Consider the following 17,617-nt stretch of genomic DNA (forward strand, 5'->3'; position numbering starts at 1 on the left):
CGAATGTTTGGATGATCTTTTGAAGTATGTTTGACATACAAAAATGGTGCAGTGTTGTTAGGTGTCTCAAATTACATTTCCATTTATCATTGATTGTAAATTTAATGGGCAGATGTAACCAAAGATATTTGGAATCCCTGTATTGTATTCAATAGGTGGTAGGTGAATTTTTTAAGTCTTGATTTTTCGATAAACACCGTGGCAGTTTGATGTATACCACTTCGTGGTCGTACGTTGTAAGAGCATCTATATCAGTTATCCTATCCAAATATTTTACCTTAAATTTTAGATAGGATAATTAAAAATCTTCTGCATCAGTTACTCTATCCATTCCCTAAATTTAGATTTGATAAATAGTGATTATCTAAATTTAGGGAATGAAACCTCTACCCTAAAAATAAAATAATATTTCTTTTTAATCTTTCTCCTTCCACTCATTTCATAAATATAATAATAAAAAATAGAAGAAAGAGAAGAAAATAATAAAAAAAATTAGGATAATGAAAATTTTAGGGTATTTGATGTAGTGTGTAATGAAAAATGATTATCTAAATTTAATAAAGTTAGTCATTTATCCTAAATTTTAGATATAGTAATAAAGAATTGATGTGATGCTCTAACACAGTTTTCAGTTAAAGCGTTCTTCCAAGTTTACAAAATGCAAACTACGTCATTATTACATAAATAACCTGAAGTTTATATTCCCGGATGTATTTGCTACAAGCTAGGTTGCATACAAAGTTCTAGAGTGCCTTAGCCAACCATATATATATGACTAATCCTGATTGATCATTGTTAATGGCCTTCCGCAGCTGCGAGCGCTTCTGATTTATTTGTCGGTGGAAAATTTTTATGAGGTAGTGTAGGCGGACATAATTAAATAATACTTTGAAGGATCGACTTGGGCAAATTTCCCATTGGATTTTAGTTTTTCTCAAACTATGTATAACAATGTATGTGTTCTAAGGACAACATAAAGTTAATATTTTTTTTTGTCTGTTTTAGAATTTTAAAAGCTGAAATTAATCATTTTAAATAAATGAAGTGTTATTGGATTTACAAAAGCGAGACCTATAAAATAAAACCATTTCTGTTAAAATGGATTAGGAAGAACCATCACGATAAAATTTTTTTTCAAGACTTTGGCCATTTTTCACCTTTTTTTAAAGGTTTTTTAGATAAAAAAAAAATTGAACTTTTGTAATTGAGATCCTCCAAAACGTGTTGGTATATTCTTTACTACTAAGTCAAGAAAAATAATAATAACAATAATAAAGTGAAATTATATTAAAATTCAAATATTCTAAACAATAATAAAGTGAAATTTGTACCGATATTATAGTCATCCAGAAAATATTGATAATTACAATGACTATGGTGGTGGAGTGATAAGGTATCCTTATAATCTTTCAAATATTTATAGTTCAATTACTAACTATGGTACATAATAGGATATTTTTCTCTAATATAATGATAAAGTATTTGAGATGTTGGATTACCCACTATGAGTATTTTCAAATTTATCATGATAGTCGGTAAAATTTTTTTATAAGACTGGATCGATCATCCTAAAATTAATCAATCCAAAGGATTGGATACTTAATACTAGCTAAAAAAAATATTAATAATTATAAAAATCATAATTGCTTATAGTATAGAAATCTATAGAATAATCTTAAATACCTAAGATATTATCTTACATTTATTTACAGATATATTATTGTTAATTAGACTAGGTCGTAGTAGTTAACTAGTTCATATGAAATTAAATGGTTTGAACTCTAGTAATGCTATATGTGTGATAAAATGGAACTTGAATGGATATAATAAAACCTATTCTATGAGGCAACTTATGCAATTTTGCTATCCAAAGCTAATATCATACAGTGAGATATCTAAAAAGAGGGGAAAAAGATAATTGTAAGTATAGTCAAACAACCTTATAGCATAATTGCTCCTAAATTTTGAAGGATCCGATATAAAATAAAAATAAAAATAATAGATCTTTGTTTTCATATAAAAAAAAATTGATGCTATGAAATTAATTTCATTAACCGAACAGATAGATTAAATTTATGTTTAGAAATTTTTGATTTAAAGAGATAGAAATAAGAAAAGGCGGATGAAAGTGGAAGAGAAGGTCCGCTCGACGTGTATATGTTTTTATATTTTTACAAATAAAATCATAATATTTTAAAAGTTATAATTAAATCTTTTTTAATTTATTTTTTCCCAGTGTGAAAAATATTAAAAACAAACTCTGTTAGAGTAATATACTTGTCCCGAATAGTGGTTAGGTTTTCAAGCGGTTAATCAGTCAAAGATTGAATTTCAATTGTGATGTATTGTAAAAATTTTCTCCTATAGAATACTAATTCTAAGAACACTAACCGCTTAAATGAGTCTTAATATTTATGAAAATTTTTATAGGATCCGGATGATCTAATTAATTCAAACAATTAGACATCTGCATTAAACCTACTATGTGAAAGACAGCCTCCGCTTCCTTGTCGTGCTGCTGCTGTGACGGAGCTGTGGATGTGACGGAGCTGTGGTGGCGTAGTAATCATCGTCATCTGCCCAAGATTTCCAGGTCAGTGGTGCTGGCGCCCAAAAGAGCTTTAGGAGCTAACCCTTTTCTTGACCATGTGGCTAAGTAATTATAAGCTTTAGGATCAAAAGACAATAACGAAAACACTTCCAACCTCAAGAAAGCATTTCCAAACGTCAAGAAATCACCTTGAAAATCCACATCAACAATTTCTTAACTTCAAAATAACATTAAGGAGGGGAACATCTACCATCAATAGTTCAATGGAAAAGATAGGAAAATATTAGCAGGAAGGAAATCAGACGAGTTAAATTAAGAAAAACAAGCAACAAAAAAAATACACATCATGATCAGTTTGCTAGTTCTGTGCAACTTCATATTCAATTTTAAGATTTTACAGAATGCATCAATCTTTTCAAGGTGTATAATAATATCCATCTAAAGCTTGAGGGAGATAGAAAGGCTCAAAAAATAGCATATAGAGCATGAATCACTAGTATACGTTTTTTGTATCACTTTCCCTTCTTCTCTTCCTCCCTTGTCTGTCTTTCCACCTAAAGTATATTCAACCTAAATGGAGATACACTGTGATTGGATCTAAATACCATTTGCTGGAAATTTTATATACATACACAAGTACATAAAAAAAAACTGTCACACCCAACTCAGCTGCCAAATCAGTGTACATGTATATCCACGGGCTTGCTCAAGCTTCTCCACTTCCATATGCGTGCTTGTGTATCTTGCCTGGCCAAAAATGAGCACATATTGCATCTATACCTCTGTCAATCCTGCATAATGATGAATTCCTGTGTCTGTAACTGATGGTTGTGAACTGGTGGCCCCTACAACAGCTTTGCAGAGGGGACAAAGTGCATTTAGCTTGAGCCACTTGTCCACGCATTCTTTGTGGAAAAAATGAGTGCATGGAAGTTCACGCAGCTCGTCATTGTCAACATATTTTGATAGGCAAATGCAACAGACCTGCAGAGTTGGTCATTCAGCTGAGATAGTTCCAATAACTTAACCTAAACGTTGAGAAAATACAATCATGACCAGCATTTAGCTAAAAGAAATGCATCAATTATCAAACTAACCATACACCTTAAGATATATATTCATGATGCAGATTTCCACCCTTCATATCCTAGACCCATTGTTAGATGGCCTTATTTTATCACAAACATCACTGTCATTGTGTCATCAAATTTAACATTAATTTAGACAGGAGCATAGATCTACTTTTACTAGAAGGCTATTCTTGATAGCTAAACGAAGGTGGGTTCAGTTTATTCCCTTGTTTGTTGAGATGGAAATACTATTTTATATATGTACAGAATCCACCTGCAAATAGTCTCTGATGGTACAAATTTTTTAAGAGCGTCCCTTATACTTCTAAGCAAGAAAACATGAACTTTCAGACCTTTTTATTTGACCTTGGTGGGATCTCACTTAGGAATGTGAAAGAGGGTCAGCAATTGACTTATCTTTTGCCAAAAAATAGAAAAGATGGAAACTACTTAAACTACAACTAAACTTACTAGTCCACAGAAGGGTCTGTGGGAGTAAGGAGTCTGGAAAAGGAACACTATTCTACCTACCAACCAACAATAACTTGAAAACAGCTGCATGGGCTCATGATGATGATGCTGCAATGTAGCAAAAAAACTAATAGATGGAGGATTGCACTCAGAATGGTAATTATAATTGTACTGAAAATCTCCATTTGGCCACTAGGCACTTTTGGAGCGATATTGGAGCAAAAAAAAAAAAAAAAAAAGTGATGGACAAGGGACCATATTGTATATATGGGCAGATGGGTCATCTATGCAATGGAGAAAAAAAAAAATTGATTTAGTTCCTTTAATGATCTAGAACTCAATGTGATATTTTTCTGATGATTTCTCTACTAAAGAACATTAATTCTTGTGATTACAACATACTAAATGAAGTTTTTAATATGGTGACAAGTAACTTGTAAGTGTAAAAAGTATTTTGCAACAGACAGAAAATTTGGATCTTAATTATATTATCTGCATGTTGCTAATAAACAGTGTATTCTACATTGTTTTATTATGCAACCTCTTTTGTATGAATGTTATATTTTTTCTATGTGGAATTATGTATTGGATGAATTGATTACTATCCTTAGTTGGATAAATATTAGTCATTTTCATTAATATAAGTATTTTTCATATGTTTTTACTATCAACCACATTTGCCCTACGTATACCACATATGAGCTATACAATGAGTATACTTGTTGGATAGAAATGCCTTTCAAAAAACCTTAATATTTAGCAAACTATACTTAAGCTATCATGTGTTACAAATAACTTATAAAATCATATGGTTTATAATTTTGTTGTGGTTGCTCCTAGTTAATTACAATTAGCTTTGTAGCATATGCAAACAGATGACATAATCACATAGTGAAGAGGGTACTTACAGCATCTTCAGCAGAAATAGTGCGCTCCTTATCAGTACCAGCAGCCAGTATGCCACCACTTGAATGGCTATCAAAATCTGAATTCCCTCTACTTTTCTGCCTCCTTGATTTGAACTTGTAACTTGGCAGTTCATTAATTGATTCTGAGGTAGCACCTCTTCCATGAGGTGTATCATCTCTCATGCCCATGATAGATATGAAGCACGGCAAGCAACAACAAATCATTGTACATAGAAGGAAAGGTAAGGCATATCCAATGCAACTGAATGCAAGAAAGACAATACATAACCTGAGAACAAGCAGAAATTAAAAAGTGAATCTTCGATTTATAAATGATCAAGAAGAAAAAAGTGTGTTCCAATCCCACATATACCTATACAAGTTAGGGGCATCATGGGAAGATGAATGCCCACCAAAAACCCAGATATTTCCAACAACAAACCACACAGCAAAGAAACAATCCAAGGCTGTCTTGAAATTTCCAACTATTGCATTTATCCTGCAAACAAAAAAAATGTGAATTTTTGCTGGTAACCCTATTCTATCATGCAGGGAATTGTGTGAACATACAATTGCTGTAAGCACAAAAAATTAGGTTAAGCATCTAGATAGGTAAATGTTTTTCAAGGTACCTGGCACAGTTACTTCTATTCATTTGTTTGATAACAAGAATCACCCAATGCCAAACATACCAAAACAATTTTTTCCTTAATCACTACTCTCTCGTAAGCCTCTGATTCACCCTTCCACACACTCAGTTGACTTAAATTTTAGTCAAATCAAATATGCTCAAGACTTCAGACTACAAGCCAGCAGGTCCGTACAAACCACACAACTAATTATAAAACATTTTCTTGTTCTAAGTCCTGATGGTTTACGGTTGATTCTAAGCACTCACTTTCGAATTGGTTGTTTCTATTGGCAGAATAATTGCTAAATTAACAGAAGAAAAAAAAACAAAGTGATCATATTAAGCCACGACTATTATGATATAGATGATAAGGATCTCTAAGCTAAGAATCAGATAATCTGAATGGGTCTGCATAAAAAGTTAACAAGTGCTTTGATTCCTGCACAGCATTTGACAGTTCGCCAGTCTTTTTTCCTTTTCAAGAGTCAGCATCTGATTGCAACCTAAGCCGCATATTTATAGTGATAATTGGTGCAAGTCATATCACTAGAGATACTCATATAACAGGGAGATATATTCATATTTCATGTGTTCTCACCTATGTTACCCAAACTCGAGTACAAATATCTGACTTAAGCATGTATCTAGGTATTGTGCATCTTATTTGTAAAAAGGACAACAGGAGTATCATGCCTGATTTTGAGCGTTAGTGTTGGGACTGTTGAGCATCTAACAAGGATACAGAAAGGCTAGATGATAAAAAAAAAAATAACCGCATGATTGACACCCAATCAATTCAACTCGAAGAAATCCATACTCCAAGCCACATAATTCCCGCAATTTAGATGTTCTTGCACAGAAATTCAAAGCAACATCCTATGTGTTTATCTACCAAGTCAATAGGGCAGGGCTCCATATCGACAATGAGAAATAAATAAATTATATTTTAAATATAGAATTAAGCCATCATGAACACAGTATGCTTATACATTTGTTTTAGAATTAGTAGTTTCATTGAGAGTGCCCATATAAAATGTCTTGTAAACCAAGTTTTTAGGAGTTAGACATAGTTGATATGAGTATATATAACATCTCACCAATAAGAAAACCAAGCAAGTTTTGTATTGATTAGCTGTCACTCCTCGCTAGAAGATGGGTATCTTCTTCCCTCCCTAAGAACAATAGACATCCTCGCTCAAACTTGATCTTGTATGCTCCTAAAAAATGGTATCAAATCCATCAATGGGCAACTCATCACGACACCTTGAAGACTTTTGTAGTGTCTCATGGCCACTCCTCAAAAAGCTCCCTCAGAGGTTACAAACCTATTGAAGATCATGCAAGAAGCACAATGTGTCAAGAAGAGGAAAACTTGGCAGTAGGTATCCCTCTACTTCTTTGCTACATGAACCTCCCTATCATCTCAAAACAAATCCCTATTCTCTCTGATCCTAAATTCCACATCCCTCCAAAAAAAAAAACCTTTGTTCATTTTCCTGTAGTGTTGATTAGTATCCAGAAAGTATATTTTCCCCTAACCCACCACAAAACTTATTTTGCCAACATCCATTCCCAAGTCTCATCACTAATCCATTATCACATGTTTCTCCCTTCCACCCATCCCCGTTAAGAGGTGGGTGTGGGTCAGGGGCATTTTTTTTTTAAATGACTTGATCCAATTTGATCGGGCTTATAAAAAAAAAAAAATCTGAAACCAAATTTTTTGGTTCAGTTTGAGTTTCCAAGATTTTCAATTTTCAAGGATTTCAAAAAATTTAGAAAATTTGGATTTTTTTTATACTAGTTCTCCTGGAAATTAGAGAAGCAAAAGATAATAATGTTTGATTCACAAAGAACTATATCATACAAAAACTCTAAATAGAATTATAAAAACCACATGAGTCTAATTACAAGAACTATATAAGAACAATGCAATTAAATGGAAGATCGACAATTTACAAGAACTATGTTAGAACTATAAATTGTGCATTAAAAAAATACACAAGTTTTAGTTACAAGCCACCACAATCAATCAAAGAATATATATTTAATAATTCTTTTGACTAAATATCAAGTATCCCAAGTAGGCAAATGGAAGTGTTCACGAATAAGTATTATTTACTATTTCATTATCCATCTTTAACAAAGGTGTTACTAAAGGACCTCGGAAAGTATGCTAGAAACAAAGGGATGCCAATTGACTACAGAAAAAATATCATCAACAAAAGTGTTCCAGAATGCATGATGTTTGTTGATGATATTATACTTGGCATTCCTTCGTCTCTACCATCAATTAGCAAAATATCATCAACAAATATCATGCAGTCATGAACTTTAGCTTAACTACAGGAAAAAAGTATTGTTATTATAAAGCCATGTTGGCTAACACCTTGTAGACTAAAAGAGCATGATGCAAGGGATTATACCTTAGCATTCATAAGCCGACCATCTCTTACTACAAGGAGAATTTCTTGCGTGCTTATTTATTTAACTTGCCAACCTATTTAAACATTATCTTGATTTTCACTATAGACGATTTGCTACCATCAGAGACATTCAAGCCTTTGTCTTTGTCTATCAAAGTTTCCATAGTTCACACTCAATTATTCTTATGTCACTTAATTTTTAACAATATAAATTTAATGGATATAAAGGGCACAATGGACGCATGCAAAACTTCCAGCTCATAGTCACTTGCAACATTTCCTTATTCATTCGAAGGCACAGCAAAAAAAGAATGTGATAATGGTAGTGATGGTCAGTTCCTTGGCTTTTGGTACTTGTTGGAAGGAATAACCAAAAGAAGTTGACAACTCATCAAGAGTGAAGATCTTCATGGAGAATGGTGCAATAAAAAAAAGGTTAAAACTTTGTTTTCAATATATATAGTGTTAATAAAACAAAGCAGTGTGTAGTTTCAATGTTAAACATATTTATCTCCCTATTGCAATTTCTAAGTTGTTTAGTTCCACTCAATAACCCTTTCAAACATATTTGAAAACAAGGTTGTTTCACCACTTTTTAATTGAAAATCCTTATATATATACTATTAGTGTTTTATTTACTGAAAAACAATTGGGTATAATTTTCACCAAGTCTAGAAAGACTAAACTATTGCAAGACCAACAGAAGAGGCCTCCCACTATTGTTTTACATAATCATTAATAAAGCTTAGATATTTGAATATTCTCTTTTATTTCATACCATATCACCAATTGAGGCAGGTACATTCATGAGATTGTGGGTTGAGGCAGTGTCTGCTTTTTTTGCGTCAGAAGGTTATATTTTTCTAGGATAATAATGTCACTAGTACAAGAGTGATGGATTAAAGAGATATGATGTAGATAAACGAGTAGTTCACTGTCTTTTCGTTAACCCATCAACTCTTTGCTTGAATAGCTGAGCATTTCCTCCCAGTGAAACAACTTGCTTGCCACAAATTAAAATTATTTCAAGACCATTACAAATCAAACATTTATAGAATTATAGTTAATGGGTTCATTTTCACAAATGTATGGCATTGACCTTTGACGTTTCCACTATAATGACCTATTATCATGCATGACATGTTTTTGAAATTATTGGTGGTTCTGATAAATATATTTATTTATTTATTGATAGTGAGATTCCCACTAACAAAGTTGGAAATATGTTGACTTAACTTGCTCATTACACTGTCTTGTTTGAATATCCAAATTATCAAGAAACTTATTACTTTGTGTTGTTTGAATATTCAATTAACAAGAAACTAAACATGGAGTTTTGTCAATTAGCCATGAAATGTGGGTGGAGAAACAGAGACCTCTTGGCCAAACCAGAGCGGTCCCCAAGCTTCAGCCCTAGCCAAAAATTTAGTATGGTTAGTGTCTTGCAAAAAAATGTAAACATGATATTGCTATATAATTATTATTTTCTCAATAAAAGTTCCAGTGATGGGACACAAATATTTGATTATTTTAAAATATCACAAGCAAATGTGACAAGTTATGAGTTTCTATAGTACTTTTAACTGTAAGGGAGTCCCTTTAACATTGAAATCTATGTCATCAAAATTGATAACAAAATGAAGACTTTTTAACTATTGGAAATTAATGTACTCTGATTTTATTACACAACTTATTGATGACAACTATGTTGTTGACTTGCTAGATACCGACAGATCTTTCATAATGTAAAACTCCTACCATACACACGTTCTTCTGAATATGGAAAATTCTGTCCACCATAAGATGAATCAAATTTGTAACTGATTATCCTTTTATGTAACAACAATATTCAATTGAACAACTAAACTCAAAGCAGTCAATTCTCATGACATATATACATATTCAATAGAGAACAATATTATGAAAAAGCAAAGTCCATGATAATTTTCTAAACAAAGTTAATACAATATGGCAGTGAATATCAGTTAGTAGAAGAGTTAATTAGATAATTCAGATAGAATAAATCGAAACAAAATAGAACTATATTCAAGTAATAGAAATAAGAATAGTTACTTTTATGTACCTTGGGCTAGTGATTACAGTTTGTCCCAACTCAAATGATGGATTGTGACCATTTTCTTCTGGTGGATTGCGTGTGACGACTCTATCAGCATAGACACTAGACTCAGGATGGTTGTTCCCTGTAGCACCCTGATTAGAATGTGCTGGATCTTGCTCAGGTGTCTGAGCACGGACATAAAGGTAGCGCCAACAAAGATATGGAAGTGTGGAAACACAGCCTGCTGTATACCCTATGATCCACACAAATAATGGAGTTCGGGGATGCTCATGTCTTGACAATGATAACACAATGATAGCAGCTATAATTTGGCTTACATTAGCAACAAGCTCAACTGTAATCCACAATCCAGAATTCAATGGACCTCTATTTCGACGATGATGATTATCGGTTCTTGTCAAAGAAGAATTTGTTGAATTAGATACATTTTGTGAGAATAAAGCTAATTGGGAAACAGGAGTCGTGTTTATTGAAGGGTTATCTTGACCAAATGTTCCATGTGAGTTACTGTGGTCAGTTTGGGAAGAGAGAGAGGTTGAAACATCATTGCTCTCTGATATACCAATTATATACTCATGTCCATTCAAGTTAGCTGCTCGTTCCATCAGCTCAAGATGTATAGCACTCTGGTGCTCACAGATTATTTCAAATTATAACATCCATAAACACCCAATAATAGGAAGGCAGAAAGAAGCATCTGAAAGTAAAAGTGGCCCGCTCCTATCTTTTACTTATGAAGATTTTCAGTTTCTTTGTAACTGGGTATAAATTGTCAGTAACACACAACTCCTTCTGAAACTAACTTTCTTTTTTGTATCCTATTGGATATAATTTGCTTTAAATGATTCTTGTAAGAAAAACAAATAGCCACAAATGATGTAGTTAACCTGCAAATGAAGAAAAACAAAGCAGGTAAATTTTTTAAGGTTATTCTGCTTTATATATCCTTTGAAACTGATGTAGTTAACCTGCAAATGAAGATATCTTTCGTATATTCAGCAGTCTTGATTGTAACATTGATAAAGAAAACGAACAAAAGATGCAATTCATTCAGTTTCAGAATAAACTTAAATAAATAAAATCAACAAAATCTACTCCACATACAATAAAAGGAAACTCTCACAATTTTTTTTTTTTGGAAAAAAATCATAACTGTTGACACATATCAATGCATATCTTGCAATAACCTCCTTTGACCCAAAGTTAGGTATTTATATATCAAGCAAATGTACCCACATTCATTGTCTTCATATAAAGGTCCATGACCTTTCCACAACTTATAGAGAATTTCATCTTTGTCTTAGTGGAGCTTGTGGTTTGTTGAGAGGACAACTTCCCCACAATTTCTAAGATAATCCAAAACTTATCAACATGGCATTTATTATCTCCTTGATGTGTGGTTCTCATGTAATGTAACATCATTGGATTGAGGTGAGTAGGATACAGTAGATTGATGAATATTGCTCTTATTGAAGAAACATTCCTCGACCAGTACCTTGCATTCTCTTCTTTGACACTACAAATAATTTTGCTTGGTTGATTTTTCCAACCATATTGTAGTATTATTTAAACCCTCCAAGGGCCTTAATTTTGCTTCTCATCATGTCTCCGCATCTCATACAGTCATAAGGGTTATCATTTATAATGGCAAGCCAATAAAGGTTGTAATACCTTTGGTAAAGTTCTCCTATTGAATTCTATCAATTAATGAGTTGGTCCAACATGTTGGGTCCGATCAATCAGTTCATTGACAAGTCAATGGCTTGAACTGGTTGGGTGACTATATGAGACACGTATCATGTTCCCTTTGGATTCTTGACACACTCCATCAGTTCTCAAGACACCCCTTTAGTGGTAGATGCACCCCTTTAGACAATAGATGCACCCCTTCCAGTAGCATTGTCATTAATTTACTATATACTATCATCGATCACTGACTTAAGAATGTCAATTGTCGAAGCATCTCTATGGATGTGGACACACCCTTTCAGTTCAATTTATCCCTTTGGATAAGAGAATCAGACACCCCTTTAGTGGCAGATGCACCCCTTCAGACAACAGATGCACCCCTTCCAGTAGCATTGTCACTAATTTTCTATTTACTATTATCGATCACTGACTTAAGAATGTCAATTGTAGAATCATCTCTATGGATGTTGACACACCCTTTCAGTTCAATTTGTCCCTTTGGATAAGAGAATAAAGGTTTAGGCAAAGGCAAGCCTTCTTTCCTTAAAACGATATTTCGCCGCTCAAGTGCTTATGATTGATTGACAAATATCCAAGATATAATGACCTATGACTCAAAATATGAACACTCCAAATTTCAAAGCCTTAGAACTCTTTAGAGAGGAGAGGGAGAGAAAATAACTCAAGAGGAGAACTCATAACTTCATAATTAAGTAATTTAAGTAAGGGGAGAGAGGATTAATTTATAGGGGTGAATGATTTCTTTTAAGGGGTGAAACGACATAGGTGTGTTTTTTCCTTAACAAAAAAAATTATTAACTTAATCAACTAAGTTAATTGTTATTATTATGTTTTCCTTGTCGCTCCTACTTGGGAAATGCATTCACTCATTAATTTGAAAAATTAATTTAATTAATTTTCAATAGAAAATAACTGATTAATTTCATTTATTCCTTGTGCACCCAAATCTCAAACGTTAATCTGATTTCTTAATCAATTTCTCACCCCCAATGGTTCCACATGAATTGACACTTAAACATACTCGAGTTAGTGCTTGTGTATTCAAACCCAAGAACTTCACCCGTATTCAAGCCAGAAATCTTCATCCAATTTAATTGGACTATCTCTCACAATTCAAATAATATCGTGAGAAATTAATTAATGATGGCCTATTCACATCCGTGTCACTAGGCTACGAAACTGAATTTCCAATGAACGCACACATGAATCCAAAATAAACATGATTTCCAGTATGTGCATCAATATCCTAACGACATGAAGTACTTCAATCCATCTATAGCCTACCGCCAGATTATTCCTCACTACGAACATTAAAGGGAACGAATGAGTAGCAATCAGCTCAAGGAAAACATGTTTCCAATTTAAATCATACCTACTTTAGTAGCATCGTCACACATCAATGCGAAAAGGGGATATAAAACGAAACTCAAACAACAAATCGAGAAATAAGATCAAATCTCAATTAACCCCACCAGAAATCCACCGCAAACCAATCGACTACCAATCGCCCAACAAAAATGAAAAGGGGAAACCAACGAACTCACCGTCGCAGCTCCTCCCTTCTCCCTCCCTCCGGTTAACCTTGTCGGATTTGGAGGTCTGTTTTGGGAAATTTCGCCGCTTATTCTATTTTACTCTCCGGGCGTCTTCGAGCGTTTGTCCGTAGATGGGAACGTGACACGCCCTAATGACCGTCCGATCATCGACGGATATGATGGTGTCGATGATGGGATGGGCATATATTGAACGGTTGCGATCTGTGGACCAATCCGCCCCTTCTTTTGTTTGATCTGCCCGGAATCAGCTCTCATGCCTACGCATGGGGGGTGTGGTGGTAATGGTGATGGTGGTGGTTGAAGTATAAAATATTATCATATGATGTTTTAAAATCGAAATTCAATGTATCTAAGTATGTCTTCTTTTATATATTGATCATTTATATTAATGATTAGTAGTTATCCGTGAGTTACCTCATTTATGTTGGCTTAGAGACGAGTTGATAGGGGCACTGTAGACGAATGAATCGTCTTTTGCCACATGGTTGGGGAAATATAGTCCCTGGGACATCTAGTTGGTTAGTACAAGGGTTTAAGGTTGTCACTATAATGTATGGAGGTCAATCTCTGACTAGTAGGTAGGTTCATGTTCTCCCTCATGCGCAGGTCAATACTCGGGTTAGTAGTCATCCGTCATTTACTTTTCTTCGTGTGTGTGTATATATATATATGATATGTTGCTCAATGCCTCTTGTGCGACCATGAGCGACGTACTTACATGACGTTGTTAGCTTGATTTCTTTATATTATTAAATTTCTTTTTATTCTTTTTTCCCTTCCGCCCTCTATTCAAAACCCCGCTCTCGACTTTTAATCTCTCGACTTTCTCAAATCTAAATTTTCCTCGCTCTCGCTCCTTCCTTCTCCACCGTCTTCAGCTCCTTCTCACTCCTATCGACAAGCAAAGCAAAGGCGTTGTAAGCTAAGCAGATGCATGCTTATTCTCGAGCTGGTTGAAAGCTCCCCAAACTACCACCACAAATATAGTCAACGTCATTTTGTTTAGCACCCCTCTCTATTCTCAATCGTAAATTTTTTCCACACCACTGTCTATTTTTCAGCACTATACAATATTTTTTTATTAAGATTTATCCTATAAAATACAAGCCTTAGCTGCTACACGTAGCTTACTTAGACAGTCCAAACAACATTTTTCTTACTTTTTTTTGTTATATAATTTGTAAGAATTTGTCAAACATCATTTTCCATATTTTATAACTAATGATAAGTCGTTTCATTTTAAGTTGTAATTCCCTCTAATCCTAATATATTATTAGGATTTATGCTACAACATACAAACATGATGCCTACTACAATGTGTAGCAGCTACTTGGACATTTAGCTGCTATAACATATAGTAGCTATTTGGACAATTAGCTGCTACACATTATAACAGCTACTTAGGCATTTAACTACTACAACATGTAACAACTATTTGAACAGTTAACTACTATACGGTGTAGTAGCTACTTGGACATTTAGCTACTACAACGTGTAGCAACTACTTGGATAGGTAGCTGCTACACATTGTAGCGGCTAATTGGACATTTAGTTGCTACAACGTATAGCAGATACTTAGTAAGTCATTTCATTTTAAGTTGTAATTTCCTCTAATCCTGATATATTATTTATACATGATTCTAAATGATCTATTTAATTAATATAGGTGAAAACATATGTTGTCTTTATTGGACATCAGTTGGGTGTTTATGACACCTGGATAGAAGTATCTATACAAGTTAATCTTTTTAAGGGCGTTATACACTAGTCCTTCAAGAGTAAAGAGGATTCAATAAGAGCTTTTGAAGCCTAGAACGTACAATCTTACAATGTTAATAATTTTTTTTTATAAAATTTAATATTTTAGTTATATAATTTGCAGGAAACTTGCCAATTTAAGTCATTTTAATTTTCCACAATTAATTCTATGGTAAGTCATTTCAATTTAAGTTGTTATTGTTGGTGCGGTTAACACTAACGGTCTAACTCAAGTTTTGATAAATGACAAAATATGTTAAGTTAGTCTCATTGTTATCTAACACTCTGACCAAGTGTGTAGGAGAAGCCTAGACATGTCGAAGGGCTGACCTAATGTCTGGCACGAAGCCCAGCTAGGTCGACGGGCCGATCGGATAGCTGGCACGAAGTCCAAACGGGTCGATGGGCTGACCGGATGTTTGGCACGAAGTCCAGCTAGGTCGATGGGCTGACCGGATAGCTGGCACGAAGTCCAGACGGGTCGAAGGGTTGATCGGGCGTCTAGCAGGTAAGTGGAGATAAGTCACTGGAGGGGAGTGACTGTGAGGACGCGTTCCCGGGAAGGGAACATTAGGCGTCGATCTGACTTAGATCAATTTCGGATATCTAAGTCAACATCGTGGCTAGATTCCGGTCTCGAGGAGACAGAATCTAATTACTATCCTGTTTTGATCATAAACTGTGCTAACACTCTTTTTTGCAGGATATTTTGTATTTTTGCTTCGGACTAACATTTTCATGCAGGGAAATGAAGTTGTTGGAAAATGGAGTCCGGGCGCCCGGAAGGGATCCGGGCGCTCGAAATGCAAGTTTTATCCACAACGTCACTTCGCCACGTGGAGCGCCCTAGTTGGTTCGGCTACGTCATATTCAGGGCGCCCGAAAGAATCTAGGCGCCCCGAACCTCCTATATAAGGAGGGTAAAAGCTGGAGTCATCACAACAACTCACAATCTGCTCTCCTGTGCTTCTGCGACGCTACGAAAACTCTCCAACAAAGTGCTGTCTCTTTTATTGTCGGTTTTTGTTTTCTATATATAATTTTTGTACTTCAATTCTGTTATTATTCTTCGAATTATTAGTGATTGCCCAACGAAAGCACTTAACGAGTGCAGGCCTTAGAGTAGAAGTCGTCGAAGGCTCCGAACCAAGTAAAACAACTTGTGTTAGCGTTGCTCTGTCTTTTCGTTTATTCTTTTCTGCTGCGTACTCTTACTCAATTTTTTAAATTCTCTATTCACCCCCCTCTAGCGAAACTCATCGATCCAATAAGTGGTATCAGAACAGGTACCGCTCTGATTTGGTGCAACCACCAATCAGATAGCGGGTGAAACTAGTTTCTTTCCTTTTTTCTTCGATTTTTAGTTTTTCGTAATATTCCAAACTGGTACTATTACCTTTTTGGAAATTTTTTTTGCAATCAACCTGAATTGGTGCAACACTAATTCAGTTTTTAAATTATTTTTATCTTAACCCACACTACTAATTGAAGACCAAGTCTTGGGACTTCTTGTCTATTTGTTTACTTGTGTGTAGGATAATCATGTCTCAAATTGAAGGCTTCAGCACAGTACGCCCTCCCCTATTCAACGGGGATGATTTTTCGTACTGGAAGAAGCGGATGGAGGTCTACTTGAAGACGGATTTCGACCAATAGTTTAGCGTCACCAGAGGCTACAAGGTGCCGGTCGGCAACTCCGGAATTCCACTGAAACTAGAACAGTGGACTCCAAACATGAAGAAGAGAGCATCAACATACTTCAAGGCCCTAAATATACTACAATGCGGATTGACGAAGGAAGAACTGAACCGGGTAGGACCGCATCAAAACGCTAAGGAGTTATGGGACAAGCTGATTGAGTTACACGAAGGAACTAGCGACGCTAAGGTAACAAAACACGACCTCCTCTTAAATAAGTTACTTAATATTAAAATGCAGAAAGGAGAAACGGCGAGTCAGCTTCACGCAAGAATCAAGGGCATCCTCAACGGACTCCACGTGATAGGCCATCAAATGGAGAACTGCGATCTAATAAGGTATGCGTTAAATGTCTTTCCACGTAACACCTTGTGGGCATCCATCGTGGATGCCTACAAGATTTCAAAAAATTTATCTAAATTAAAATTAGACGAACTGTTTTGCGAATTAGAATTGCACGAGCAAACTAACGTCGGGACCGAGAAAGGTGTAACCTTGTTTGCAGGTTCATCCAAGGAAAGAACAAAGACCAAGTCTGAGATTGAAGATGAGTCTAACCAAGATTCCGAAGACGAAGAGTACCTGGTGAACCTGGTAAGGAAGATGTTCACCAGGAGGAAGAAGAGCTTCAACAAGAAGGACTAAATTATTTGAAAATTTCTTTCAAAAACTTTTAAAATCATTTTAAAAATTCTTTTAAAAAACTTTACAAATCATTTTAAAAATTCTCTTAAAAAAACTTTTAAAATCATTTTAAA

At 34.6% G+C, this 17,617-nt stretch overlaps 1 protein-coding gene across 2 annotated transcripts; it reads right to left on the reverse strand.

The window, feature by feature from the left end:
- Positions 1–3,071: 3,071 nt before the first annotated feature.
- LOC122029521 (E3 ubiquitin-protein ligase At1g63170-like) lies at positions 3,072–13,488 on the reverse strand. Of its 2 annotated transcripts, none has more exons than XM_042588538.1 (5): positions 13,392–13,488; positions 10,141–11,024; positions 5,374–5,499; positions 5,001–5,289; positions 3,072–3,535 (listed from the first exon to the last, which is right to left on the reverse strand). In XM_042588538.1, exons 2-5 carry the CDS (start codon positions 10,740–10,742, stop codon positions 3,326–3,328), a joined length of 1,227 nt encoding a protein of 408 aa, XP_042444472.1. In that variant the 5' UTR covers positions 10,743–11,024; positions 13,392–13,488; the 3' UTR covers positions 3,072–3,325. The 2 variants fall into 2 exon arrangements, with proteins under 2 accessions (XP_042444472.1, XP_042444473.1); XM_042588539.1 differs by lacking the exon at positions 13,392–13,488 and adding an exon at positions 13,320–13,378.
- Between the last annotated feature and the right edge of the window lie 4,129 nt (positions 13,489–17,617).

This window comes from Zingiber officinale, chromosome 10B, assembly GCF_018446385.1.
Source record: "Zingiber officinale cultivar Zhangliang chromosome 10B, Zo_v1.1, whole genome shotgun sequence".
Taxonomy (NCBI): Eukaryota; Viridiplantae; Streptophyta; class Magnoliopsida; order Zingiberales; family Zingiberaceae; genus Zingiber; species Zingiber officinale.

Coding starts and splice junctions, on each gene's coding strand:
- LOC122029521 (XM_042588538.1), bottom strand. CDS start 10,742: ATGGAACGAGCAGCTAACTTGAATGGACATGAGTATATAATTGGTATA. Junction 5,500..10,140: donor ACTGTAATCACTAGCCCAAG/GTACATAAAAGT, acceptor TTTTGTTTGCAG/GATAAATGCAATAGTTGGAA. Junction 5,290..5,373: donor GATGCCCCTAACTTGTATAG/GTATATGTGGGA, acceptor GCTTGTTCTCAG/GTTATGTATTGTCTTTCTTG.